Source organism: Necator americanus, chromosome I (genome assembly GCF_031761385.1).
Source record: "Necator americanus strain Aroian chromosome I, whole genome shotgun sequence".
Taxonomy (NCBI): Eukaryota; Metazoa; Nematoda; class Chromadorea; order Rhabditida; family Ancylostomatidae; genus Necator; species Necator americanus.
Window position 1 is genome coordinate 15113195 of NC_087371.1, and position 27353 is coordinate 15140547.

At 39.8% G+C, this 27353-nt stretch overlaps 1 protein-coding gene across 3 annotated transcripts; it reads right to left on the bottom strand.

The window, feature by feature from the left end:
• Positions 1-4376: 4376 nt before the first annotated feature.
• RB195_005611 (uncharacterized protein) lies at positions 4377-26876 on the bottom strand (the record flags this gene model as incomplete). 3 transcript variants are annotated; one of them, XM_064178214.1, is made up of 20 exons in its annotated part: positions 4377-4420; positions 4487-4638; positions 4819-4911; positions 4967-5124; positions 5183-5278; positions 5864-5983; positions 6060-6224; positions 6323-6409; positions 8417-8487; positions 8925-9036; positions 9103-9207; positions 9301-9435; positions 10555-10646; positions 10947-11059; positions 14952-15058; positions 15129-15156; positions 15216-15286; positions 22458-22541; positions 26059-26162; positions 26843-26876. In XM_064178214.1, the coding sequence occupies 20 exons, from the start codon at positions 26874-26876 to the stop codon at positions 4377-4379; spliced, it is 1971 nt and encodes a 656-aa protein (XP_064035285.1). The 3 variants fall into 3 exon arrangements, with proteins under 3 accessions (XP_064035285.1, XP_064035286.1, XP_064035287.1); XM_064178216.1 differs by lacking the exons at positions 15129-15156; positions 15216-15286; positions 26059-26162; positions 26843-26876 and adding an exon at positions 23250-23258; XM_064178215.1 differs by lacking the exons at positions 15216-15286; positions 22458-22541; positions 26059-26162; positions 26843-26876 and having other exon boundaries at positions 15129-15149.
• Positions 26877-27353: the final 477 nt, after the last annotated feature.

Consider the following 27353-nt stretch of genomic DNA (forward strand, 5'->3'; position numbering starts at 1 on the left):
TCTTCTGAAATGGAGGAGCGTTCACGTGGTGCACTGCGAACAGTTTGGGGATGAGCACAGTCTCGGTGACCTGATGAGGTCAGCACCACTGACAAAGTGCAAAGAATTCCGGTGGGTGTGTGTTAAGCAGACGGCGCGAACGCGCAACAGGCTGCTGACCCCTAAGCTCCTCCCCACGGTCGGTTCTGATGAGGTCAGCGGAGGTGAACAAAGCAGATGACCCTGGATTGTCACCTAACACTGGTACACTGAACTACCGTCGATTACATCATCGTCGGATGCGCTTTTGGAGAGAGAAATATGAGAAAATTTCTTAGATTTCAAGGATGAGAACAGAGAAAAGACGCAGTTTTTCGCAGCTGCGCTTGAATCAAGTCTTATTGCACGGATAAGCTTTGACATTAGAATTTCCTTTCAAAAATAGATGCTCAAAGCACGTCTGGAATGAAGGATGCAATGCCGATCGAGGTGAATTTATCGTACATAATGGGGGTCAAGTGTGCCGTGTCGCAATGCCTACTAACTCCCTAAGTACACAAATCCAAGCACTTTTTGAACGTTATGCTGCACTTAGAAGCGACAGAACAGGAATTACTGCGTAACAGACAGGATTTTTGGCGTATAGCGTTCCCAGCACCAACCAGATGTTCTGATTCTGGAGCAGTCAATGTACAGGCCAATGTGAAGCTGATATTTTCTGTGCTAAAAATGGGTTTGACGGAAAGCCCCGCGTAGTTATGTTCACGAAAAGCGTCGGTAATAACTTACGTCATTGAATTACTCGAATATTATTCGACTACTTGAATTGCATGAGTCCGTTCGAAGTTGGGATGAACACATGGACGACAGCACGATCGTGCGGTAGGTCGTATTCCTTTTTATAATTTTACATATACGTTTTACATTACACTTTGTTACGAGAAGCAAGCGTATAAGTGAAGAAGAATGCTGCGCAATTAAAGGCACACCAGATATACAACAAGTCAGTCATTGGGAAGATTACAGAAATATAAATAGTCTTGTTGCAGGAGCGGTAATAACAATGTTGACCTCCGAGAAAAGGTATCCTAAAAAGCAAAAAAAAAAACGGCCGCCGTTGTCGGCGTGTTACAGATCTGCTACAGTTCGAAACGATCAGAAACTTAGTGCAGTTGCGCAAGCCACTGCACTCGAAATGGTAGCGGCTGCGATCGAGGTGGGACCCTGATTCATCTATGTGCTCCGACTGCAGCAAGCGAAGGTTCCACCTCACTTGCAACCGCAGGGACCACCCCGGCAGACACATGGAAACTTACATGACAGCACCAGGCTACAGGTTGTTAGAACCCACTATAATAATACCATAAGCATGTTGTTAACTTCTAAGAATAATCCAAACCCACAAACTAACTCACTGCCTAGCGTAGGGATTTGGCGAAGAGCATGGTGATGGAATTCGAGAACAACAAGCCACTGTACGAATACCGTAACCGAAACACATAGTGCCGACGGGTGTGTACCAAAACACGGTTGCGGCACTGCCTTTTCACTAAAAATTAGCCTAAACCCCTTATATCGTCAAGTGCCAGCGTCGTTTGTGTGATAGCATTACAGTCATGGTTCCGCAAGACCAAAAGCATCCAAACGAATTAAGCCCCCTTAGAGCAATCCATGTACCGCTTGGGTCTTTCGCGCACCGCCCGAAAGCCCGTCAGGTGGTGTACGGTATCAGATTACAGACATCCGCAGAGGCATATTCTGGATCCACGAAGTGGTATTGCAGAGACATCCGTGATGGTCCCATAACGCTATTATTTGTTGTTTCACGAAGAAAAAGAACTACACTGATGACCCCGACGATGACTGCGCCTCGTCCCTGTCACTATTGTTTGATGGACTAATCGAATCAGATCTATTCTGTGTGCTCTCTGACCTCAAACCATGCACACAGCAGGAGCGTGACCAGTGCTAATCGTCTCGGGAATAAAGGATAAAGGATAAAGTTTCTGGCGTTAATCAATCCGCTTGGAATGCGTCCCCACGTTCACTTCAATTCAGAATCGTTTGAGGTTTTACGAACGTGTATCTGGCCTATACAATGACTTGAGGTGGCTAGCCGAAGTGTCAAGTCAGTGTTTTTATCCTCCCAGACAAGTCTGGTACCAATTTATGGACCCCGGCGGGATGAAAGGCTTGGTGAGCACTAGGGCGGATTCGAACCTCCGATCGATCGTGCAGGAAGCGGAACCTCTAACCGCTACACCACACCCGCCCCGTCTCGGGAATACTGAGAGATTTTTGCTTAATGGTTGGGATTTTCCTCCCAAGTAATGGTGGGAAAAGATCACAATTTCGGTGAGGCTTCTCCTCTACATCCTTTCTCAGATAAAGCGAACGATTTCTTGAATTCGTATAATGATCCGGTTTTTTCCTTGTGCCTTTATAACGAAATATTGGGAGTCTGGCACTTCCATACAGTAATGCAGCCCAATGTTATTGTTTTAACCCAAGGCGAGTTGAAGATTCAGTTACAGGGGATCTTCGACCAATTTCCTACATACCTCCTATCCTATAATTTCCATTATTTTCTGTTGGTTCAAACACGCATTTCTGCTCGTTACGTCAACCTTCCACAACTCTTTTCGGACGTTATAAAGTTTTTTTTTTTGGAATCGTTGTACTATTAGCACAATAACTGACCCAGACCCAGAAGAGGTGGTAACTTTCAGCTCTTTTCTCACATGCATGGTTTCTATATGTCTACAACCATTCAGGAGTGTTACATATTGCCCAAATGAAAGAAAAAAAAAACAGAAAATAGCTCCCTACGGTAATGGTCAAAGATAATTGAAAACTACGGTAACGCATCGTATGATCTCTCAAGGAGCGCATCAAGGGTTTAGGATTTTGTTATCGGTAGAACAAGTAATAAACCAAGAGATGAGCCAATCTAAGTGATATATGTGCAGGAGCGGCCAGTAAAAAAAGTTGGAATCCTAACAGCTAAGAGGATTTTTAATGACTTGTTTGTAGATCTTCTTCGGATATACGGTGTTCTTTCTATTATACCAGATCCTAAGCTCAAAATGGACATGCAGGAACAACAGCAACCCATGCACATGGCTAAGTTATTCATTATAGAAACCATTGTGTGATGATTGTGTCACCGTTGGTCGTTGCATTCTTCAATGGACAGCTCTAAGAGTATTGGCATAACAGCAGGTCAGCAATATTGACCCGACCGTCTTTTATGCCGAAGACACTTTGTTTGATTTAGATAACACACTCTGTGTGAGGTGATCCGAGGGCGCACGTAGACTTGGTTTGGAACTTATACGGTATGGTAACGATTTGACAAAAAAAAACCAGTCATTGAGAGTCAAAAAAAGTCTTTCTTCATTACATTCTCGAATCATCAGAATTAAAACGTTAGCACCACCGAGTAGGTGACATTATTCTGACTAATTATGGTCTCTTCGGTGAAATTCGGAACAATTAACTTGCTCAGAAAGCATAGGACTATTCACCACAAACAGACACGGACAATGCGTCCGATACCATTGGAACCGCCAAGAAGCCATATTTTTAACCTCGAACACTACACTCAGATTGTTTGGTCGTACCTAAACACGAAAAACCGATTACCTTGATTGTAATTTTCATGAAATTTTCATTCGAAAATAGAGCGTAATGGGTAGAAAAGGAGCCGAGTACTAAGGCTTACACACATGTCTTGGTCCGTTCTTACAAAGTTATGTACACCTCTACTCCTATGATCCATGGAAAATCAAATCAACTTCTGTGGATCCTTTTTTAAGGATGATCATATCCTTATAAATTCCTTCAAATTTGAAAAATCAAACAAGTACCTTGAATATTTTTGACTTCGAAATAAAGGTGGTGTTTCATCAGAACTTTTCAAGCGGCGCCGAATGATGGGTTGGAATCCTATCTGTTCCTAACCACTTTATTATTAAAGCTGCAAACAGCTCTTCCTTCCATCCTAAGTATACAAGGACACTTCAGCAACGGAAGTGACTGCAAACACATACTAAAAAGCCACAAAAACTTATTAAGAGTTTATTCGACAATATTTCAATATAACAACCTAGATACTAAGCATACACGCTTCCTACAAAGTATTAAAATATTAGTATTGAATAAAAACAGTCCTTTCTACACTGAATCACTCTACATTATTAGATCCTTATTATAAGGAGGTTCTGGAGAGAGACAGAGATTAACCAGTACATTAAACAAACGTTAGAGTAGAACAATCAGTGGAACCGATCAGGTTTTGTTAGCTAGGCGATTTACTGAACCCGATCAACATACACTCGGATGTATGAGAGGGAGTAGAGAAGGGAGTATCGTGAATTCAGAGCTATTTTTTTTTCTCAAGAGGCAGTGATGATTCGCAATGTGTTCGTGAAACCAGCTCCTGGAAACGGTTTGAATAAAAGGAATATTTTCGAAAAGAAAACTCAGTCAATGATTCTGCGCTTACCCTGCCTCCAACCTGTGATTACCACAAGAAAATCTCCTCTATGGATGAAACCTCTGTCCTTGCCGACTTCAATACCATGGTTGATTCTGTTGTCAACATCAGTGGGCCAGTCAGTATGACGCGGCTTATCGTAGTGAACCGGGAAAACACCTCTGAAAGGGTGCAACTTGTTGCTGAACGCACATGCTATAGAAACTAATGATAAGCTACAAAAAATAAATGCGGGAAACAAGAAGAAAAACAATCCAAAAAATTCAGAAATTCCTGATCCCAACAAACCCAAAAAATTAACCACATGCATAAAAAATAAAAAAAAAGAGAAAATAACTGACCGGTACAAATGCAGCTGACGACAAACAGCTGCACTGCGTGAGATCGTTAGTATAGGAACCGGACTTTTGTATCGAGAACAGCATAATGCAGATCTATAACGTTAAATTTGACACAATCACTCACTTCCGCTAAAACCCCATAACCTACCGTCCAGTAGTGGTGATTAGGAGAATAGCAGATGCATGACAGCTGGCAGCAGCACTGGTTGCCGCAATTGCAATAGTTTGTGTCATGTCAGTAGGTCGTGGAGTGTTCATCAAAAGTTCTTCAAATATTTTGCGGTGATAGACAGCAGCCTCAGCTTCCTCAAAACAAATAAATATCAACACCTTCACGGAATATAGAAGAAAAAAACTAACTAACCTTACAAATATAATGCATAATTTTGAGAGCTTCGACTGGATAATCTCCTTTTGCAGTCTCCCCAGAAAGCATGACACAATCGGCTCCGTCGAGGACCTATTAAATTAAAAACCCTTAAATTAATAGGAATGCGTTAACCAATAACAACACTCCCATGAAAGGTTCCGGTATTACTATTTCCTCACTCGCTGCCTCTTAGCAAGCAAGTTTCCTATCTTTCCTTCTGTATTCCCTTTCTATTAATATACTCACAAAAGTAGTTTTAGTCGGGCGTAAAATGTGTCTATTATTATGTGTAAAAATGTCTATTATTTTCATGGGTTTTGATTCTTATTCTGCAGAAAAATCCAGAATGATTAATATGACTAAACGAGACCGAAAACTTCTCGAAAGAGGTTAAGCCATCATTGCCAGTATCCAGTAGTAGCCAAATATGGGGAGTTAGAATAAAACTACACTACAGTTAAGTTACTATTTCAGCACTTTCGACTACTTTTTCGAAGAAAAAAAACTCCACTTTCACCACCCGCAAAACAAAACGAAGATAAAAAAAAAACGAAAAAGCGAGCTTGTTTGTGAAGAACTTGAGAAGAAAAAAGAACATAAGTTACCGATAGTGTCAATGAAATAAAAGAAGCGAAGAAAAAGCTTCCTTATAATGTAGTAAATGCTCTAACTCACAGCATTAGCCACGTCACTTCCCTCAGCTCGAGTTGGTCGAGGTTTCTTAACCATCGATTCGAGCATTTGAGTTGCACAAATGACAGGTTTTCCAGAACGATTGCATTTTGCAATAAGCATCTAAAAATCACGTTGAGTTCGAAGATAGTTAGCTTAAGTAAAAAACGAGGTTAAGATTTCGAGGCCAATAGTTCACCTTTTGTGCAAGGAACACTTTCTCGGCAGGTATTTCGATACCAAGGTCTCCTCTTGCAACCATAATTCCATCCGATTCTTCAATAATCTCATCAGCTTTGTCAACACCCTCTTGGTTTTCGATTTTGGAAATGATTTTGATATATTTCCCTTTTTCTCCCAACACCTTAAAGAATAAACCAAGCATTTTGTAAGATCACTGAGCACTACTTGACCTAAAACATAACGCTAAAAAATACAACGAAACAGAAGAACACCACCCACCTTTCTAATGGTTCTAACCCCTTCCGCGTTACGGATAAAAGAAGCGAAGATCATATCCACACCAAATTCAACGCCAAATTTCAAGTCCTTCAATATATAAACTATTGATCACATAAATAAAACAAGAAACAAGGTACATCGATAAAGAAGTCTGGGGAGACTGCAAAAGGAGATTATCCAGTCGAAGATCTCAAAATTATGCAGTAGTTCGAACGTTCTCTTGTCTTGAAACCTCGGCATATTCTGTCTATTTTTTGTGATAGCGTGCCAGCGAGGTTTTTAAATGGAACCTTTTATTTGCCTGACGTTTCGGCTTTTTTCCCGTCTTCAGAGACCTAAATAGAGGATGACTGGAGCAATGCTACGTTTACCTCGTGAAGTGCCACACTACCCTGGTTCAGTATTTCGATAATCGTTCAAGGTAGTGAAAAAAAGAAAACCCAACTACATTGAAAATAGTCTTACGTGTTGTTCCACCGGATGTGGTGCGGCTGGTAGCACGCACTTGACACTAAATGTACCAACGAATGAGTATTGCTGGAAAAGCATTCATTCATATTATTCATTGAAGGGTTTTTTTTTAAGAATCCAAGACGCCTCCAACGTCTTCCTTGCCGATATTTCTGTTTCGTGAGCCAGTATAACGCATTTCACATCTTAATCGTTTCCGTTGTGTGTCTCATGTCTATGCCTTCCTAATGGTGTTATCAAACTTTTTCGTCGCTTTCCTGTTTCGCAAAGAAAGTTACAAGAACATCATATTGCACGCCAAATCTGCACATCCGACTGCAGTAAAACGGGCAGTGATTCGTAATATGTTCAAAACCGCTAGTGAAGTATGCACTGGCAACCAAGAACGACACGAATCACGAAGACTAGCCTGGAAAATTGCATGTGCTAATGGCCATACAGTACGTCCACATTACCGAAGAACCCGCACTGTAAATAGCAATGCTCCCCGCCAAAATAAAATTTCCTCTTTATCTTCCTTTTATCTCTGACAGTGTCAGTGCCGCTGTTCAGCGCAGCATTATCCAAGCACAACTACAAAATGACGTGATCTTGGTGAATATCCCAAATGCAAACATCAAAAGCCAGTTTGTTAGAAACAGATTATATGATAGATAGTGCATCTGTGAAAGATGCGTTATTTGTCCTTACGGAAAAACAGGCGACTGCGCAAAAATGGAGGTAATATATGAAATTGAGTGCTTGATATGCAATGCAACTTACGTTGGGGAGACCGGTAGGAATGTTGGAGTGAGGATTAATGAACACATGACAGGAAAACGACGAAAAAGTTTGATAACACCACTAGGAAGGCACAGACATGAGGCCCACAACGGAAACGATTATGATGTGAAATGCGTTATACTGGTTCACGAAACAGAAATGTCAGCAAGGAAGACGTTGGAGGCGTTTTGTATTCTTAAAAGAAACCCTTCAATGAATAACAGGAATGAATGCTTGTCGATAACGAATGAGTTCTTGCCACTTGTGTCGTTCTGTGACCTATGACTGCCTGATATTCAGTGTGTAGATCAAATCACCTATATCGTCGCTGGTCTACACGCACTAGTACTCATTCGCTGGTACACTGAGTGACAATTGCGTGCTATCAGCCGCACCACATCCGGTGGAACAACACGTAAGACTATTTTCAATGAAGATGGGTTTTTGTCTTCACTACCTTGAACGATTATCGAAACACTGACCCAGGGTACTGTGGCACTTGACCGGTTAAACGTAGCATTGCTCCAGTGATCCTCTATTTAGGCCTTTGAAGACAGCGAAAAAGCCGAAACGTCAGACAAATAAAAGGTTCCATCTAAAAAAAACTCGTTGGCACATTATCACAAAAGATAGTCAAAATTATGCATTATATTTGCAATGTTAACTAGTTTTTTTCTTCTATATTCGTATATTTTATTATTTCTATATTATATAATGTGCTGATATTTATTTCTTTTGAGGAAGCTGAGGCTGCTGTCTATCACCGCAAAATATTTGAAGAACTTTTGATGAACACCTCACGACCTACTGACATGACACAAACTATTGGGAAATCCTCGCAATTTAATAAAAAAAAAGTACCTGAATATCCTTGTCGGAAACCGCAGGAAGATCAACAATTGTTCCGGGAAGATTAACCCCCTTACGGCTACCTTAAAATGAGATTACAAGTCAGAATTCAACAATAACGCAAAAAGAAGTACTAATATTAGAATGTATGGCTGTTCAACATTATGCAAAAATATTAATATAATATGAAATAAACATGAATAATATGTAAATGTATATTCTTAAAAAGTAAACTGAAAATAGTACTCGAGCAGGATCAAAGCGGCATGAAACACGGTGCAGTAGCTTAAGCGGCTGACCTCCAAGCGGCGCGGTGAAGAAGACTGTTGGAATCAACGTGGGAGCAGCGCGAACTGGAACGGAGAGTGGTGACACCAGGAATCCTTCCTCGATCCTAACCGCTACACTAAACCGCACCTCTTCAAGCGCAACCACTTACGCAACTGCACCGCGCTTCATGTCGTTTTGATCCGACTATACACCCATTGAAAAACGAGACTCGTAATATGGAAAACCTTACCAAGCATTCCACCGTTCTCAACAGTGCAAACGATAGCATCATCATGAATTTCGTCAACTATCAGCGAGATCAGACCATCGTCGACGTAAACACGAGATCCTTTGTCGACAACCTACAGAAAATTTGAAATCAGAAAAAAAAGCTAGCTGAAGTGATATCTGATGGTATTTCCACTTACTTTGGCAATATTCTTGTAGTCTACAAAAAGGTTGATTGATGTTCCAGATTCCTTGAATTTGGGATCAGTGGTAAGACGTATAGATCCCCCTTTCACCAATTCGATCTAAATTATTTGGAAATGCATAGGAGGAATCGGTAATTAATCGAGTTATAAACTCCTTTCAGAATAAGCGCAAGTACTACCCAGCCAGCTCACCTCGGCAGTTGCTCCTCCCTTCAAAAGACCGGTACGGATCTCGGGACCCTTAGTATCTAAGGCAATTCCAATTTGGCGAACATCGCTGAAGGATTCGCACGCTTCACGAATATTGGCTATTGTTTCTCCATGGTACTGAAGTCAGAATTGGATTAAGTAAAAATAATTGTGTCTTAAAAATGAAATTCAGCATTATCAAAAGGCTAAATTAATACATTTACGAGAAAAAATGTGTTTCTCAAGGGGGACAAAACAGTCCTGGAAGCTCTTAGCCGCCTTCGTGTGAACATCACGTGCAGTGCTCATGGCAGCTAACTGCAGGCAACATTCCCAGTAAAGGAATCCAAAGAACGAGCAGGAAATCAAGCTACAGCAGTAGAGCGGATTAATATGAAACCAACATCATAGGCAAAGACGAAGCTGACATACCAAAGAGCGTCAACGCTTGTGATGATCCATAAAAAGATATTAAAAATTTTGCGACTGAATTATATTCAATTGCTTGGAATCTCAACGTTACTTAGACAAAATGTAAATAAAGCTGCCACACGACTGTCAAGTAGAAAATCGGTGACAAGATTAAAGAGGAAGCAACTAGAATAGAAAAGCAACACAAATTGAAATGATTATTTAAACAAAGGAGAATTTCGCATGTGACAGAAATATATAGGAAGGTAAACGCATCATTTATTACAACAATTGACACTAACTATCAAGATTTCAATGTTAATTTAAACATATTGTGATTGAACAATCAAGATAAATGTTTACCGCTTAACGTTAATCTTTGTGTACCATGTCCAGGCAAAGCAATTAGGAGTAATTCTCTGCCTAAGAGCGCCGTAGACCTGCTAAACGGTTCAAGACAAAAATCAAACCCTTTTACTTTTTGGCTTGAGAATGAAGAATGAGTGAAGTGAGCTGAAGGTCTTATTGTTTATCAAGGTCTACTGAGGATTACAAAAAATATCAATATTAGTATTAGAAGTGTTGGAAGAGCTTGCGAAAAGTCCGCAGCTCTTCTGCAAAAGCGCCTTCCACAACGGCATCAACTATGTGAATGTGGGCGAAACATTTAGTTGCAGGTATCCTTCCTACGTACGATTCGCGTATGAATTACGACCAACTCATCTTATTTCAAAGAAAGAGTTCAGGTTTGACATGTTCCAACATACATTGAAAGAGTTTAGCTGAGACTTAGAACATTAGAGTGTACTTGAAAACAACGAAAAGATTTTAGATTTGTCCGGTTACCTCATGTGTTCCATGGGAGAAATTCAATCTGGCGATATTCATTCCATTTTGTATCATACGTTGGAGCATCTCCACGGAGCGACATGCTGGACCTACAAAGGAAAGATATTTCGAGGATCACAAAAAAGACAGTAAATGGAATGAGCTACAGTCAGCTGAAATGAATGATGCTACAAAGCGAATGCCCTACGAGAATAAGGGACATTTTCCGTGAAGCTCGACAAGATTAGTAGTCAAACCTTGTCCAGTGTTTCGAAAACAGCGCGTATGCGCGAGTGCAGCCGAACTTAACCGTTGCGACTACTTGTACGTGATGCTAGGCACCCAACCTCGACCTCATTTTGACAATGAACAAGAAATATCCGATTGATTCGACTTGTAACAACACTTACCAATCGTACAGATGATTCCGGTTTTTCGGACTAGATGTGGTGGCTCGCGGATGTCGAGACGGCACAGATGCTCAAGGTGCGTCGTCGCAACATCTTCGAGTTTCTGATCCTGTCTGCAAATATTTCGCAAAAAAATTCTCAGCACTAACAGCACTATCAAAGCCTTCACTGTGGACTTATTAAGAATTTGCTTCTAATATTTCCTTCCCATAATCTCCTTACACCGCTGTCACCAAGGAGACGCTTTTCGAAGTCGATGATGACAATGAAAAACCTTTTTACAGCATCATGAAACAAAGTCGTCAACTAGCAGTGTGAAAAATAAGGAGAAAGCGAAACCGAATCCACCAAATGTAAGACAAAAATCTAAGCGATTTTATTAGCCTAGATGCAAATACTGTAATAATACGTCCTACAATGAGCTGGAGCAGTGATTTCTGATCAGTAAAAACCAACAAGGTCCCAGTTATTGGTAAAGGAGACGCATTTTATTTGGAAAAAAGAACAAAAACCTACTACTCACATCTCTCCGCTGCCCCAACCACATTTTTTCAAAACTTGACTTGGCTGTTCCATCGTGACCCACGTTCAGCGTGGAAGCTTTTGGCACGTAGTCCAATACTAACTAGGATCAACCACATGGGAAAATTTGAATTCAACGGAAATAATTTGCGAAGAAATATGACGAGTAGAAGGAGAAAAGTTCCGTGAATATTGTAAGAATATTGTTTTGCCGGCATTACATAAACGAGAAAGCAGTTAACCAGGATGCACTGTGAAGTACTTTCTTCGTTGCAGGACCGTCACAAATCAGAGCCTAGGGCAACCTTCAGGAGTTGCCGAGCCACACTCGAAAACGGCATAACTTCGTCCTGTCGAAGGAAAACAAGACATAAGACGAGATTTCCAAACAGCAATCTCAATCAGCTGGCCACTTATAATAGTAAATTGCAATAGTCCCGTCAATGACATTTGCCTGCTGTGCGCACATAAACAGGGAGATTTTATCGCATAGATTTTCATTTGGACAAAATCACCTGAAAGTCAGTAAGAGGCAATATCATCGTTTCCCACTTAAATGAAAACGATGATAACGATGCATGCATACATGTGATGCATCTGAATTTTCATTTCTACAAAAAAAAACGTCGATCGTAATGATACTTGCTCATTTCTACTTTTTGGTGAAACGGTTTTTGTCAGAATGAAAATTCAGACGACGCCATCGTCCGTCAGCTCACTTGAGTGGCACTCATTCTACAGTTTTTTTCACCTCTAAGCTTTGTTTGGAGAGAGGTGGCCGTCTCTCAGCAATCCTTCATTGGAAGATCTATAAAAAAATTCGAGCATCACGGTACAATTGTGAATACTGATAAGATTTTACTACCAGTCCTTACAAGTAGATAAGGGGATATATGTGAGGATATATGTGCAGAAAAAGAAGGTATGCGGAGTCCAACATATCCGTTGCACATCAAATGAATAAGAGTTCTATACCCTACCCATTCCGCAATACTTCTAAACAGAACACAATAATTAATACCAAATAGTAGGCAAAAAATAGCACTATTATGTTACAGAACAATAACAGCAGACTGGAATGCCAACTTGCTGCCAGAAAGAAATCCTTGGATGTGATGTCCCATTGGTATTGCATCATTGGCTCCGTTCCACTGTTTCTAGAGTCCGAAGAGCATTGGAAACACTACGAGGGGGAGGGGTAAATAAACACCGAATGGAATTTATATCTTGCAAAGAAAAAGCAAAACCCAATGGAGCTGCGGTCAACAAGAAAGACAAGATGCCACGAGGCTTATCCAGCAGGAACGCAGACTTCGGAACCGAGAAGGAGCAACCGGCGGTGAGATGACGACGGACGAATGCTGCAGCCGTCTGAGCGCGCCACCTCGAAAAAAGTGCTTCGGAAGAGCGAAAGACCTCCTCCTCCTCCTCCTCTCTTACGATAGCTGAATCGTTCTAATATGAACGAAGCGCGTATATGAATCATAAACGCAGTGAATAATGTAATCAGCTATCGTCCACTTCAGGCTCTATCGCTTTGTGACGTCATCCATCGGCCATCAGAAGGCTAACAACATCGGTGTCGAGAACACGACGTGGAGCCTACGAGACGTCCTCGCTGTGACTGCCCTAGATCGATACAACCATGGGGCGGTAAAGAAAATGCTGCAAATTCAGTCTTCCTGCTAAAGTCAATAGAATTGCCAAAGGAGATCACATCTGCCATTAAATGTATGGCTGAAGGATTCGAAAGAGCAGAAAAGCGGTACTCCAGCAAACTAACAAACAGGCAAACAACGTCATGGCGCTCTTAAATCCAATCCATATGAAGGAAGGCTGCAGACAACTTGGCGCTGCATGGATACAAATACGAATATGAACTATTGCAGTGAAATGAAGCATAAAATAACAAGTATAAGACAGTCAATTGTTTTTTCTGCAGTTTAACAAGAAACATTGGAAGTATACGCAAATATACGTCTTAGGGAAATGCTTCTCTTAGGATAACCTGTAATCAAAAGACACAAGAATTTCCGCGTAAAAGAAGTGCATCCTAGTTTGCACCACAGTTTGAGATCCCTTAAAGCGCTAATGCTACAAGTCCTATATACTCCGCTGATTTGCTTATTACTCGTTAATTTGAAATAACAGCAGAGAATGAGAGCGAGGAAAATATTGATCGGAAAATTTGCGCCTCCTACTTACCCTCTCTGGGCATTTCGAAATGCAAATTCAGGTGCGCGGGCAGCACAGAAAAATGTCTCGTACAGCCAAGACAGAATACTCATTTTCGAACAAATTAAAAGAAATGGAAGGGACCATAGTTCTTAGAATTCATATAACTTAGTTTTGAACCAGATAGAGTTCTTCGTTCTACCTTCTATGTATATCTCTGTGACATTTAAAAAAGTGCAAAATCCCTCTAAAGGGCAAATAAAGAACTCTTTCCTCATAAATACCAACGCTTAAGAAAATTCCTTAAATCATTCGCATCAAGGCGAAAGTGCTTGAGCAAGTGCAATGTGATGACTCATGACGCAACTCTTATTTGAGGACATGACGCAATCTGCGACATTTTGAAATGTAGTGGAGGTAATGAAAGCGTGGGAGGCGTGAATAACCACAACGTAGAGATTTTCTTTAAAGATCGCCTGGTAAACCTCCTAGACCACGCGCGACACAGATCTCTGGTTGAGCTATGATTAACTGAACTATTTTCGCAAACTTTGCCCACGAATAGCATCACAAAGACAGAGATCCGTGATGTCCGTGGAGTTCTTAATATGGGATCGCAATGAACAGAGACCAAACGTGCATGTTTCCATTACGTTTGTTCCAAATATCCTAACTTTTGGGATGGTTCGGCTTCTTTTTCTCTCTAATTGTTCTCTTTCGCTTACTGTAACTAAGAGCATTTCACACTTCATTGATTTCGGTCGTTCTGCGCTGATAAAATGAGCTGATCAACGACTAGACCACCAATTAATTATGACGCAGCTACTGCGCACGTGAAAACCAAATGAATGACAATAGTTCAAACTGATAAATTCGGCCGAAAAAAAGAGGAGAAAAACTTCGAGCGTGGAAAACTGATCTATGGTTGAAACGATGAAGATGCGCAAACCAAAAATTCCACGAAAAAAGGTATATTAGTGGAATTTTTCATGAAAGAAAAAGAATTATGCGTGAATACCTCTTCACACTACTCCACTTTTACTTCAAAATCACTTATCGAAAGTTTGATAGAGAAGAAAAGAAAGAGAAACTAAATCCTGATAAGATTTCATAGGTAAGCTCAGTAAACGGAAATTTAAGGTAATGTAAGAGAAAAAACTGCAGAGCAAAGGCATGTGAACACTTCAAAATTTCCAACATGACAGCGTATTCTGCTTTGCTTTTCATTAGGGTAACAACATCGAATCCAGCAAAGACGAAAGACCAAAGATGAAAACAGTAGAAGCAAAAATAGTAAAAAAAACCCACACAAAGTACTCTCCCATATGTTCTTCTTCAACAGTCATTTTTCTGGTTAGTGTCGGGCGTCGTATAATATTCTTGACTTCAGGCACGGTGTCGCCCGCCTCTTCAGTCTAAAATACAGTTAACTACATGGAGAAGAAGAAAAGAAAACCCATAAATCTATTTCAGACCATCATTTACCTTGTGCTCTACGTCAGCCATGTCTTTTCTGTAGCAGTGAAGTGAAATGTGCGTTCAACACCAACAAACGTAGCAACAATGATAGACAGAGTAAGATTAGAGAGTGGTGGTCGGTCGCGATAAACCGGACGAAGAGGAGGCGGCGTAATTGCGGCAGCCTACAACAACGCGGGAAGAGTAGCGCACCTAATGCGGTACCAGATAACAACAGCAATCTACGCATGACAAATTAGCTGCGAACGCAACGCGATAAGAAGAATAAGTGCGAAGTGGGCTATTCGAGCAGCAAATGAGGTGCCACCATTAGAATGTTTGGTCTCGAGCCCACGGTGGCGAAGGACACGTGAGCAAACAGTGCGAAAGTATGCTATGCAGACGCTCTGTCTTCATGAGGTGCGACCTTGTTCGCGAAAAAAGCGATTTTCTCACCGATCTCACCGAGGCGGGGAGTGAACTGACGGTGAGGAGCTTAGGGGATTTAGAGGAAAACTGGTATTGTTGCAATAGCAGAACAAAACAAGGAATGAATAGAGTATTTTTTTGCGTCTACTACTAAGCTAAGCTCGAAATTACTACAGAAAACGAATACAAGTATTATGAAAACAGATGTCATGAGATGCAATGTAGGCTGCGAGAAAAGGATACAAAGATAAAAGATATGGATGTAGATAAAAGAAAAGTCACGAAGTTTTAAAGATCTATTATTAAACTACTCCATGGAACATGGTTGGAAATAGCGAACGTTGCTTTTAAAACAATTCAAAGAAATTATAGATGCACAAAGAAAAAAGTCCAATGATAATTGTTTCTCAAAACTGTAATCGAAAAAAAAAAACTTGATTTTTTTGTGAGACAAACGGGAAATGTACCACTAGGATTTTTTTTGGCGAACACCTGTAACATAAGAGAAGGATGATTGTAGTTATCCACCTGAACTTCTGAAAATGTATTCGGACGAACTTGTAAAACGGACTGAATAATTTCTCCTGAAGAAACGATAACGCAGAGAAAGTTATACAAGAAATCTGAATCATAGGAACTTCCTCTTTACGATTCAGGATGACTAATCGCTAACCGTCCTTTCTAAAAGAGCAAAATTCATCAGCGGGATTCATCTTTCATCAAGCTATACGGTACCAATTGAACCTAACAACTTCGACTCGGCAGTATGTTTCATGAAAAATTTGTCGCCCAACAATTTTTTCTCAGCCGAAAAATTTGCAAACCGTCAAGTTCAATAATCAACAGCAATTAGTAAAAAAAAATAGGAAGGAGAACGAATCAGGGCCCCACCATTCTCCTAACAAAAAAAAAAAGAGGAAGGTGAGAGGATATTTATGAAGATTGTACACAACACAGTGGTGACAAAACAGTGTAGAGTGATCCTATAACTCAACTCAAGAAAAAAAAATTATGCGCGTGTAGTTAGTGACATGACACCAATTCAGGTAGAAAAAGAGTTGAAACGGTCCTAAGAGTACAAAAGGTGTTACCAATACTAAAAAATATTCATTCGTTTCTTAAACTGCAATAACTCTTAATAACACATGACTAGAACCAATCTGCAGTTTCGCGGCAGTTACTGCATTTTTTTACCACTATATAGCTTAGCCGAATAATGACTTGCAGAAAAACAGTATTCAAGCCTGATTCTACGAAAAAAGCATGCGAATGAGCAACTGCGATGATTTAAAAACGTGATTTCACGACTCATACAGCGTGAAATGCAATTTTTCTTGCGCTTTTCTATTCATTTCTCAAGATGTTCGAAACTGGGGGGATATAGAACTTCTTGCACATGCAAGCGACCACTATCTTTAGTAACGTATCAGGAAACTGACATAACTGTGGTGTCACTGGGCAACTATAAGTTTCAGGGTGTAGATTGCAACTATGAGCGTGGTCCCAACCAACTCCCGATAATCATCCCGAAAAACAGCGTTTGTTCCTACGAGGTACGTTAGAACGTTAGAACGCTTTGGTTTCCACAGCAACATCTTCGTTGGTTTTACCTGAATATGCTGCTGAAAGAACCTCATTGATCTTCGACCGCTCTTTCGTTGATGCGGCGCGTGGAGGACGACTAAGGGAAAATTGGTCTGGCTCACGCTCTTACTCATAATCTATATCTCGAACTCTATATTTACGCACAGGTTTCCCTATCGTCAGTTTCGTCGTACGCTGCCTTCAGAAACACTCTAGAAAGTGTCCCCAGCTAACTGAAGATCACTTCTGCAACATTTTCGAAACTAAAAAAACACTATCTATCTCTAAGTCGAAAAAAAAACTTATTAGTCGCCCTTTTTTCTTTTCAAAGTGGTCTCTCACCGAAACCTATCACATATTTAACAACATATTGAATCATGTTCACGTAGGTGATTATGGAGGATGAGCATGTTTCTACACAGATTATAACAACCATGGGAACAGGCAGCTCCGCCACTGTTGTGGTAAATGAGCAAAAGATTCAATTCAAAAGGTGAAATCAACACTTGGCAAAGGGTTTATTTGCGTTTCTTTTTCTGACGACGAGTTTTTCATGTGCTATGGTCGATTCCTGAGAATGAGATCGTCTCCTAGATTTATCCAAGATCCAAAAATATGTTTAAAAAAACCGAAAGATCTTAAGTCTAAAAAATACATCAACAACAAATCAATCGTATTTTGCTATTCTTTCCTTCTTCTTGCATATTCATATGTATGCAGGAAATTCAGTCCATTTGATTATGCTTACTATTAGGTCTTCAAAATAATTATAAACGCGTAAACAAGATAAGAGAAGATACAAGAATCGTTTCAGCAGAGCTCTGATGAGAAGTTTCGATACAACGGTGAAATGCGTAGGCAAAAAAAAAAACTAAAGTTTGAACGCAAGTAAATTCAAAATTCTCCTTTCTATAGCAGCATTTTTTTTCCAAAATATATTTGATCCAATCCTCCAAGATAAGCGAGTGCTATACAAAAATACACTAGTCAAAACAAAATTACACATCCCAGAAAAATAATCTGAACTTATTGAATCAAACAACACAAATAACAAAGGTAAAATAAATAGTACAAATAAATAATGAAAACTGTTCTGTAGAATGACGTGAAATGAAATCAACGCGCAGCTAATTCGAGAGGACGTAAATAGAGCGACGGATGAAGAAGAACGTTATGAAAGTAGTCCAACGTTTACACATAAGAACGGCATTTTTCTATAGAGAAACAAGAAAAAAACGAAAGAACGTCGTTGAAGACCAGGGCACTTGTGTAATTCGAATAAAATCATATACTTCAAACACTGCTGGATATGAAGAGCGTAATGGCACAAAAAAAACTAACACTTAAGAGCATGTGGACTAAGGTGCTGAGTGAATAACCCAAACTAATGGAATATGAAGGAGTAGTGAAAGGAAGGAGAAGAAGCAAAATAAGAACACGAAAGATAAAGCGCAGTTATGCTCATTCTAACTTAATTCTTATTTTTTAAAACACTACTTCACGAAGACTCCCTTTATGAAACTTTTTTTGTTCGATTGACAGAACAAGTTGAAATAAGGCGGCAGTTTTTGTATTAGAAAAATGGCCAAATAGAAGAATTGCAGGAGACAGCAAAAATAATCCAATAAATTTCGGCTGTTAGCTATCGGTCGCAAAAAGGGAAGAAGTTGGAAAAGAAAGTACAAAAAAGTACCAAAATATGTACAAGTTAAACAAAATGGTAAGATTTACTCTCGTCCATTAAACGTTATTAGGAGAATAAATATTTTTTTTGGAAATAAATTTCTGACAGACAATGCACATTCCTGTCATCCGCAGCACATTAGATGTTCACGCACACTGCCAATCTATGCATCCAGAAAGGCAGAATCTCCAGGTAAATAAAATGTTTGCAAAATGCAACCGACTCCATCCAAATAAATAGCAGTTACGGTTTAGCGGAGTTCCATTTGTATTAGCCGTTCCCATAACTGCAGAACAACGCTTACTGGTCGTCGAAAAGAGAAAATCTTTACTAATCCCTTGGCATTTGCCCAGTAATGATGGAGGAAACTCGTCCTTGGCGAACCCACGTCATTCTTTGAACATTACACTACCGGCTCAAAGAAAAACGTTGCATGTTCAAGTGCTTACATCATTCACTTTACACTTTGAATCACTACTGGCCACAAATTACAGGCGTAGCAGTGAAAGCAACAGGAGTGAAACAAACAACAGCGATCCAAGCAGTTGCTGAGATGCACGTGAACTCGTCGTGGAGTTGAGCGATTACTCACAAAGCGGGACAACTATGACGGCGAATTTATATTTAGTTTTGTATGAAGGAAAGTACTGTTAAAAGAAAATTGGCGTCACTCTATGACGTTTTTTGAATGCAATTGAAAATTCGATTAAGGCACAGGTTGAAACTAAGTAGGATCTACAGAAATTCGAATGATATAACTAAAAAGTAGGAAAAATACGGCCATGAGAGGTAGGATAAAATTAACCATTCAAGACAACTGTTGAAAAACTAGCTGTCTACTAACGCAGAACAAGGAAATGAAGGGAAGGAAGGAAGGAAAGCAACACTCCGAGAGCTTATGCAAACATCATTCCAAATCTGAATATATTGCAAGCAAATCATAGGTTTTGAACGAGGGTTCTGTATGAGTCAAGCGAATTGCGTTCCTTCCTTAATAGATACCTAACTCACTAATAGATGGGAACTGAACTGAGGGGACTTTTAAAGCCGATTTGCCGAACGAATCAGCCATCAATGGCAATGTTCCATTGGAAACGATGCGACCCACACATTCGGTGATTCATGAGAACTCAATATTTTTCTGGTGATTCATGACGTGACATCGGCGCTTTTTAGAAACGTTTCTGCTAACAGTCTTCTGCGGAAAACCTTCGGAATTTCCATGAATAACACGAGTGAGTAAGCACAGGGATGACCCGAGAGCAGTACGAATAGTTTGACTGTGGGTGCACATCTTAAAGGTCACAGGTCGTTAAAGATCACATCATCATCTCATCACATCACATCACATCACCCCACGAATCTGAGGTGGTGCAGATTTCAGGTGGAGTATTCGTATACGGGATAGGAGACTATGGAGAGGGAGGTGATTCCGTCCATTTCTTGCTAATTGCCGTAAAAAACGGCCCGAAAGATGCGCGCCGCACAAGGCTGGCGCGCTCCAGTCGAACTCCCTGTAGAAAATAGTGCGCCAGTACGCCTGAAGCCGTATCTTCCGGGCAGTTTTTTACGGCAATTAGGAAGAAATGAACGGAATCACCTCCCTCTCCGTAGTCTCCCATCCTGTATACGAATACTCCACCTGAAATCTGCACCACCTCAGATTCGTAGGGTGATTCCTTTAAAGGTTTGTTGCGCTTTATCCTTCCAGGACCCAAAACATTGCCAGCTTTTTTCAAACCAAGGATCTCCAAACTATCCATAAGTATCTCTTCTTTCAGGCATCAGTTTTTCAAAAGAACAGTCTCTGCAACGGGATAAGCTGCAGCGAGGGACCATCTTTTAGTAATGTTTTCAAAAAGAAAAAAAAACCCTAGCACCTGAATAAGAGGTTTCTAGGCATGAAATTACTGAATTCCTTCGTCCCATGCTATTCGAATGCTTTAAGAAGCATTTTTGCCTAAGCTCTGCTTCGACGCAGCTAGCAGCGGACAGCCAAACACTTAAGATGGGTAATAACGCCACTAGCTTCAGCAAAAAAAAATTAAAAAAACACTTCACAAATCTTCGCGGAGTTGGAAATTCTCGCTGAAAATAATTGTCAACATAGTGCATCGACGACACTTACGGTTGTTTGCCCAACCGTGACTGCGTATCCGTCCGAACCCCTTCTTCACATTCCTTAACTAACGCATTTGCTCTGCGCATGACCTGGCTACATAAGCATCGACGCTTAAATGAGCGACTATCGGTAAAGTGTTCTCCACGTTTTTGGACTAGAAGTTTACAACTAGATTTTTTCTAGTTAAAACAGAACAACTAATAAAGAATACGAAAAAAAAAAACGAGCTGCAGAATAAAAAAAATTCACTAGCGGTCGCGCAGAACAACGCGGTTTTTAACCGCTCGCAGACGGCGTTCGGCCAATTTGCCAAATTTTGCCGAGTGACGTCATTCGGATCGATGTTGACCGCAATTTTATATTTGTTTTCATTCTTTTTGCTTTTCTCTCTGATTTCTTCGTCTTCTATGTTTCTTTTTTCGTACTTTTGTTATGATTGTTATATTTGTTTTTGTTATAGAGATATGTTGTATTTGCTTTTGTTATGGAGATATGTTGTATTTGGATTGTTCTTAAATTATTGTTCTTCTTTTGTCCATGTTCTGGTTTTGAAATTGGGCTCATGTTAATGTTCTCTTTTTTTGTAAAGAGAGGGTAGGCGAAGGCTGCCTGCGAGCGGTCAAAACCGCGTTGCTAAAGCGCGACCGCCCGTGTAATTACACAGTGCTTCGTGTAATTACCCATCTAACCGTTAACCCATCTATATGTATCTATATGTTCTAAAAATCTATATGTTTTTTCAGGCACAACTTTTTTTTCACAACTTTTGCAAATGTTTAGAGGGCTGAGTGTGCAACAAATTTTGGGTGCAATGCGACAGAAGATCGTTAACACTTGCGGCAATCCCAATGGTTTTTGTTTTGTTCTGCAAACCAAAGCATGGGAACAATGGGCTTAACCAAATTTTTGGATCGGCAGAATGAAATTCTTGCGAAGACGACGACAACTGGGAGGCAGAGAACTACGCAATTTCATTGCATTGAGTAAGCAGTTGCTGTCAAAGTTCATACTATCGATGTTCTGCTCTGATGATTTTGTTTACAGTAGCAAATGACTGTTACGTTCAGCAGGAGATCAGTTACACAATCGGCTGGCTGTCTTGCTTTTCGAGCGCGTCAACAACTGTCCGCAGAGCTCTACCTCCAACAACATGTCCTCCACTCTGCCGCATTCGATGATATCGATCGAAAAAAATATATGAGGTGACGCGGAAGATGCGAAAAAAAAAGATAGAAAGAAAGGAATGAAGTACCAGCTGAGATAACAAACAAATAATTGAATGTCTTTCTAGCTTTCAGGAAATGATCTGTTAAAGGACTGAAAAGATTCAGACTCCTGAGCAAATTTTGCATTTTAGTACATAACATAGCTACGAAACAAAGGGTAGAGTTTCCTCTGATCAAAGAACAATAGACCGATCATGTGATGTACATATTCACCACTGACAGAAAAAAAAAACATGGAAGCACAAAGCAGCAAATACTAGCAATTTGTTAACCTCGAAAAACCATAAAAATATTGCCTTCAAAAGATGTACCTCATTGCCGCTGTTGCCCAAATGAAGAGCTTCGGCTAGTTTCTGCTCCATTGCGTTCATTTTGCTACCAACTTTTGCAAGAAGCTGGAACATAAATTTAAATAGCACACTAAAAATTGCTCACACAAACCCATTTCACAGAATTCTCTCACTTTACAAGTGATACCAAAAGCGCGGAGATTATACAACACCCAAACAAAATCGCAAGAAAACAGAAAGAAAGCTATTATTTTTGAAACCAGTCTTCGTATATAAAATCCTATAATGTTAACTTATCTTACGCCCTTTTTCGTTCTTGCTTTAGCTGAAATAACTAAAGCATTATAACATCTTAGTATTTCCCATCATCTTAGTCCCCTTTTATTCATTTTATTATTCTATTTCAATGTTTTCTGCGTAACTCGTGAAAATGAAAAATTACAAATACAGTGGACAACTACATATGGTTAGGCGCATCAGCGTACCGGCAATTCTGACCTATGCACTACTCTAATTTGGAACAATCCACGTCAATCTATAAAAAAAGAGCAATATGGAATGCACTCGGTTTCTTTTTCTATATGGAAAGGACAAAAAATCTGCGTGTTGTCCATACTTGTTTTTTTAATAAACTATTCCAAGTAAGCTTAACTACGGCTGAAAAGAAGAAAATCGTCTTTTTGGAAACAGCAACTATCACCTTAAGATAGCATTTCTGTAGAGCATTCAAAATCGTGGATAGGTAAACGATTGGTGTTAATTATTATTAATTGTTATTAATTAGTAATAATATTAATATTATTAATCACTCACATCACTCATTTTGCTGGTGTTGGTGGTACTGCACTGCACGCGTGGTTAATGTTGACTGGTAGATGGGTAGCGAAATGAAGGTAGTACGTTAGTTAACGGGACGGCGAACAGCTAAACAGACTCAGATCGATGCAACAGTTCCCACGCAAAAATTAGCCAACGTCACTGCAAGCATACAGGAGCGGAACAACCGACGGAGAAAGAAAAAGAGGGGGAGAATGATCGGATCGCAGGCTGTCTTCTAATCCATGTAATTTGTAGGAGTTTCTCAATGTGATCAAAATCGAACGTCATTTCTTAGAGGAGATGAGAGTGACAAACGTGTCATCTTTCCAACAATGCAAAAAAAAAATATTTTGGTTAAAAGTAAACACAAGAGAGATAAAGCGCCAAAACAAAGTTATAAATAGTACAATGAATAACAATAATACAATGAAAAACACATCTCATCGAATTAAAGATTGTAGAATGTAGAGGATACTCGTGTCAAATTTCTGAAGCTCATTTGAAATTTAAAAAACAACAATGAACTTCTAAACTATGGGGACTGAAAAGCATCTTTTACACCACTGAAGTAGACTTCATCTCTGAATCACCCATAAATTCAGCGAATTGTCATTTTTTAATGTGTTAATCCCTTAATACGATAATTAGCCACGTGTTTTTCTAAGCACCATCGCCTACAGCGCTGTTCACGACATGTAATTATTGTTGTTCGCCTATTATTTAGAAAATTTCTTGAGTACAGCAAACAGCTAGTGAGCGAAGATGAGCATTTCTGCTTCCGAACTTTAGGCTCTGTTTTCTTTCTTCTTTTAAAGCTAAGTTTGAAGTTGAAGGCAAAACGACAAGACTAGTATCCATTTGCTCAAGCGGTCCTCAGAGAAGATTTAAACGTTGTTAGCAAAGAGCTACAATGCTAGAAAACGTCTGACAACCATTCCGAATGCGAGTTCAAGTGTGAAATTTGCTAGAAAATGCCCCTAGCAAGAGAATACATTAATTCAAGTGGTTATTATAACTCCAACAAATGGTTAGTTTAAAAAACCCCAGATTTGTCTAAAAAGTTCATTTCTAGAAAGTTGGAGTAATGATATTTGAAGTATGAACAGAATTACACGTGAAATCCTACGAGGGCTGTAGTGTAGAGCAAAAAGAACGGTTTTCCGAACAGTTCTGTAACATTCACCGTCCATCAGAGCTAAATAACCAGGAAATTGTAATCTATTTCACCTTCATGTGTAAATGATAGGAATTAATGAGGGTCACTGGAGAAAGAAAGAAGAAAAACGAGAGTTACTGCGAAAGCGCAACGTAGTCGGCCACACCTCGATCCAGTTGGTGGAGCAAAGATTGCAGTAGCTTTGGCGGTTGACCCGCCCCATCCCCGAACGATCATGGATTGATTGCGCAAATCTCTCTCTCTCTCTCGCTTTTGCATTTCACTTTTTTCTCATGTTTCATTCAAGAACTAATTGAAATTAGTTCTCTTTTTCTTCGTGCAGTATTCTAAAGGACCTTCCTTGTTTGTTTTTTTTTTAAATAAAAGCTATATGTATTCATCAGTACATCCACGAAATGAAACGTATTATATGCCTATAACAGGAAAGAAGAGAAACCCGGGTCAGATGCTGTCCAACTGCCTGGTCGACAGGTTCTAACTCATCGTCATGAAGCCCGATATTCAAGCTTCAGCAATCGAGGCAGTTGTTCAGAAGAGTTTGCAACATAGCACCAGCATATTACATTATTTCAACAGCAAAGATTTTAAAGAAGGGAAGAACTGAAGGACCGACTTTACAAAAGAACAACATTTTTAGAGAAGAAACGTATTAGTACAGGGTGAGGAATCAATTCATGTCCGGAAACAAGATTAGGTCCTCTTATCAACAATATATAAACTGTATATAAGAGAAATACGCAATAAAATAACAATATCAAGAAATGGTGCCGTGATAATCTTATATTTTCCGCCGTAAATTCCTGTACCCTGCAGCGTGATCTATAGCCAAGAGAAGTTCAAACGAACCACAAAATTGTTACAAAAGTCTGGGTTTGTAGAAAATTAATCGGTCGTGGATGCAAAGAGGTAGGCAATAACAACCACGTCATAGCTACGATACAGACTATGCAAGGTGAACAACATCTTTGTGGGACTAGAGACAACGGAAACTTGTATTCGCTTTCATTAGGGAGGAGTGAATTGAGAATTATGTAGATTCAAAAATCCTAAAGAAAAAGTCAGAGGCCGTACATGCGCTCTTCTGAAGAGGGAACACTATCCACTCATTGTTTTAGCTATGATGATGACACCTTTTTTAAATTAAAAATACGAGTTTGGAAGGCATATATTATATTATATATACATATATATTCAGCATACAACTAGATCCCCACTTCAATATCTTAGTTACGATCACCTCTAAAAGAGCGATTCTGATGGATTTGGGGTTTTTGAGTTGCCTAGACTCTGTATTTGGAATCTAACCACGAAATTTTATGTAAATACAATGAAAAGGCTTCTGTGTACCTTTAAAATAAAAATAAAAGAGTAAAATATGAGAGTTTACAATTCGGAATAAACATCGCTGTTAAGACGTATTTGTTATCGGGACGTTTGTTATCTCTCATGTAAAGATAAAGAAAAACAACCTGAGTCTGATTCCACTCTCTTTTGCATTGAATAAACAAACTGCACAACACATTGCTTGTCTCTTGAAACTAAATAACTTAGAAGCTCCTTCATGCTAATAGTTCTAAAATTAGTCGCAAAGAGGACCGTTTTTGCCAGTTATGCGGAAACTCGCACCTTATCTCGACCACCCTCGGTTTGATTTAGACATTCTACTGGTTCGCCATAGCGATCACCTGTGGCTACTCCATTCGATGGTGAGTATTTGATACGATGACAAACTTAATGATTTAAAAAGAGTTATGTGAAAATAGAACGGTTTCTTTCTTCAAATACATAAATTTTTTCGACAAAACGATTATCAAGCCAATCTTGTGACGCTAAGAAAAATGTGATTTGCTTGAAGCAGTGGTCAGTAGACCCAATTAACAACTTCATTTACAGGTCACTAAAGACCAATGCACTGCGACAGTCAGTAGTTTTCGTGAATTCGGACTGGAAAGAAAACCCATGACGCCGGAATTAGTTATGAAGCGAATCTCGGAGCATGCAACTTATATACGTTATTTCCGGAAGCAGCCACATCGAGATTCTGTGACTGCGCGTGAATTCCCTATTTGGTATGGAGTTCGTATGAAGAATTGCGAGTGGACTGCACTTGAATTGTAACGCAAATTCAAATCTTTGCTTAACTCTCTATGGTCTCACACTGTCTGTTCTCTGGTGGAAACAACAATTCCTTTTAGCAATGATTCTCGGCGATGACTTTAATATTTGAAAATCAGTGGCGAGAAGAGATCGAAGAGACGAAAGCCACTAAAGGTTCTGGTTGTGGAGAAAGTAAAGTAGATGAAGAGAGAGTGCCTCAGCCTACTTTAGAACAAACATCAACCACGGCACGAGCACCGCACATGAATAACACGAGGTTACGAACACAAGAACATCTCCACTTCACACCAACCTACAGGTAAACGATGTTGTCCACTTCCACTCATCCAAAAACCAAAACTGTATGCTGTGGACCTCAGAACAACTCCTGGACATATTTCAAGAAGATTGAGTAGAGTCTACTCCAATTCCAACAGACGTTATGAGACAAGAAACGAACGAGTCTTAAACAGACACGCTCATGCAAAAACTTCAGACACGACGTAACAGTGATTGTGCGTACACAATTTGCATGAGTCATTGCGGCAATGCACGCGACCTCCATTCACGAGGACCACGCAGAACGACTGCAAACTGCGCCTGACGATCAATAGGCCACAGGCTGAAGATGGCCCGCGAGTATACCTCCCCTCCCTTATTTCAAGGATGAAGTCAATAACAAAAAAAAAGCCAAAAAGAAACAAATTTCTCAAACCCTAATAATACGTCCTCGACTGAAAACTGGGCGAAGCTATACAAATTTATTTAAAAATTTCACATAAATAGAAACAATCAGAGAATTTGAAATATTTTTTGGAACAGTT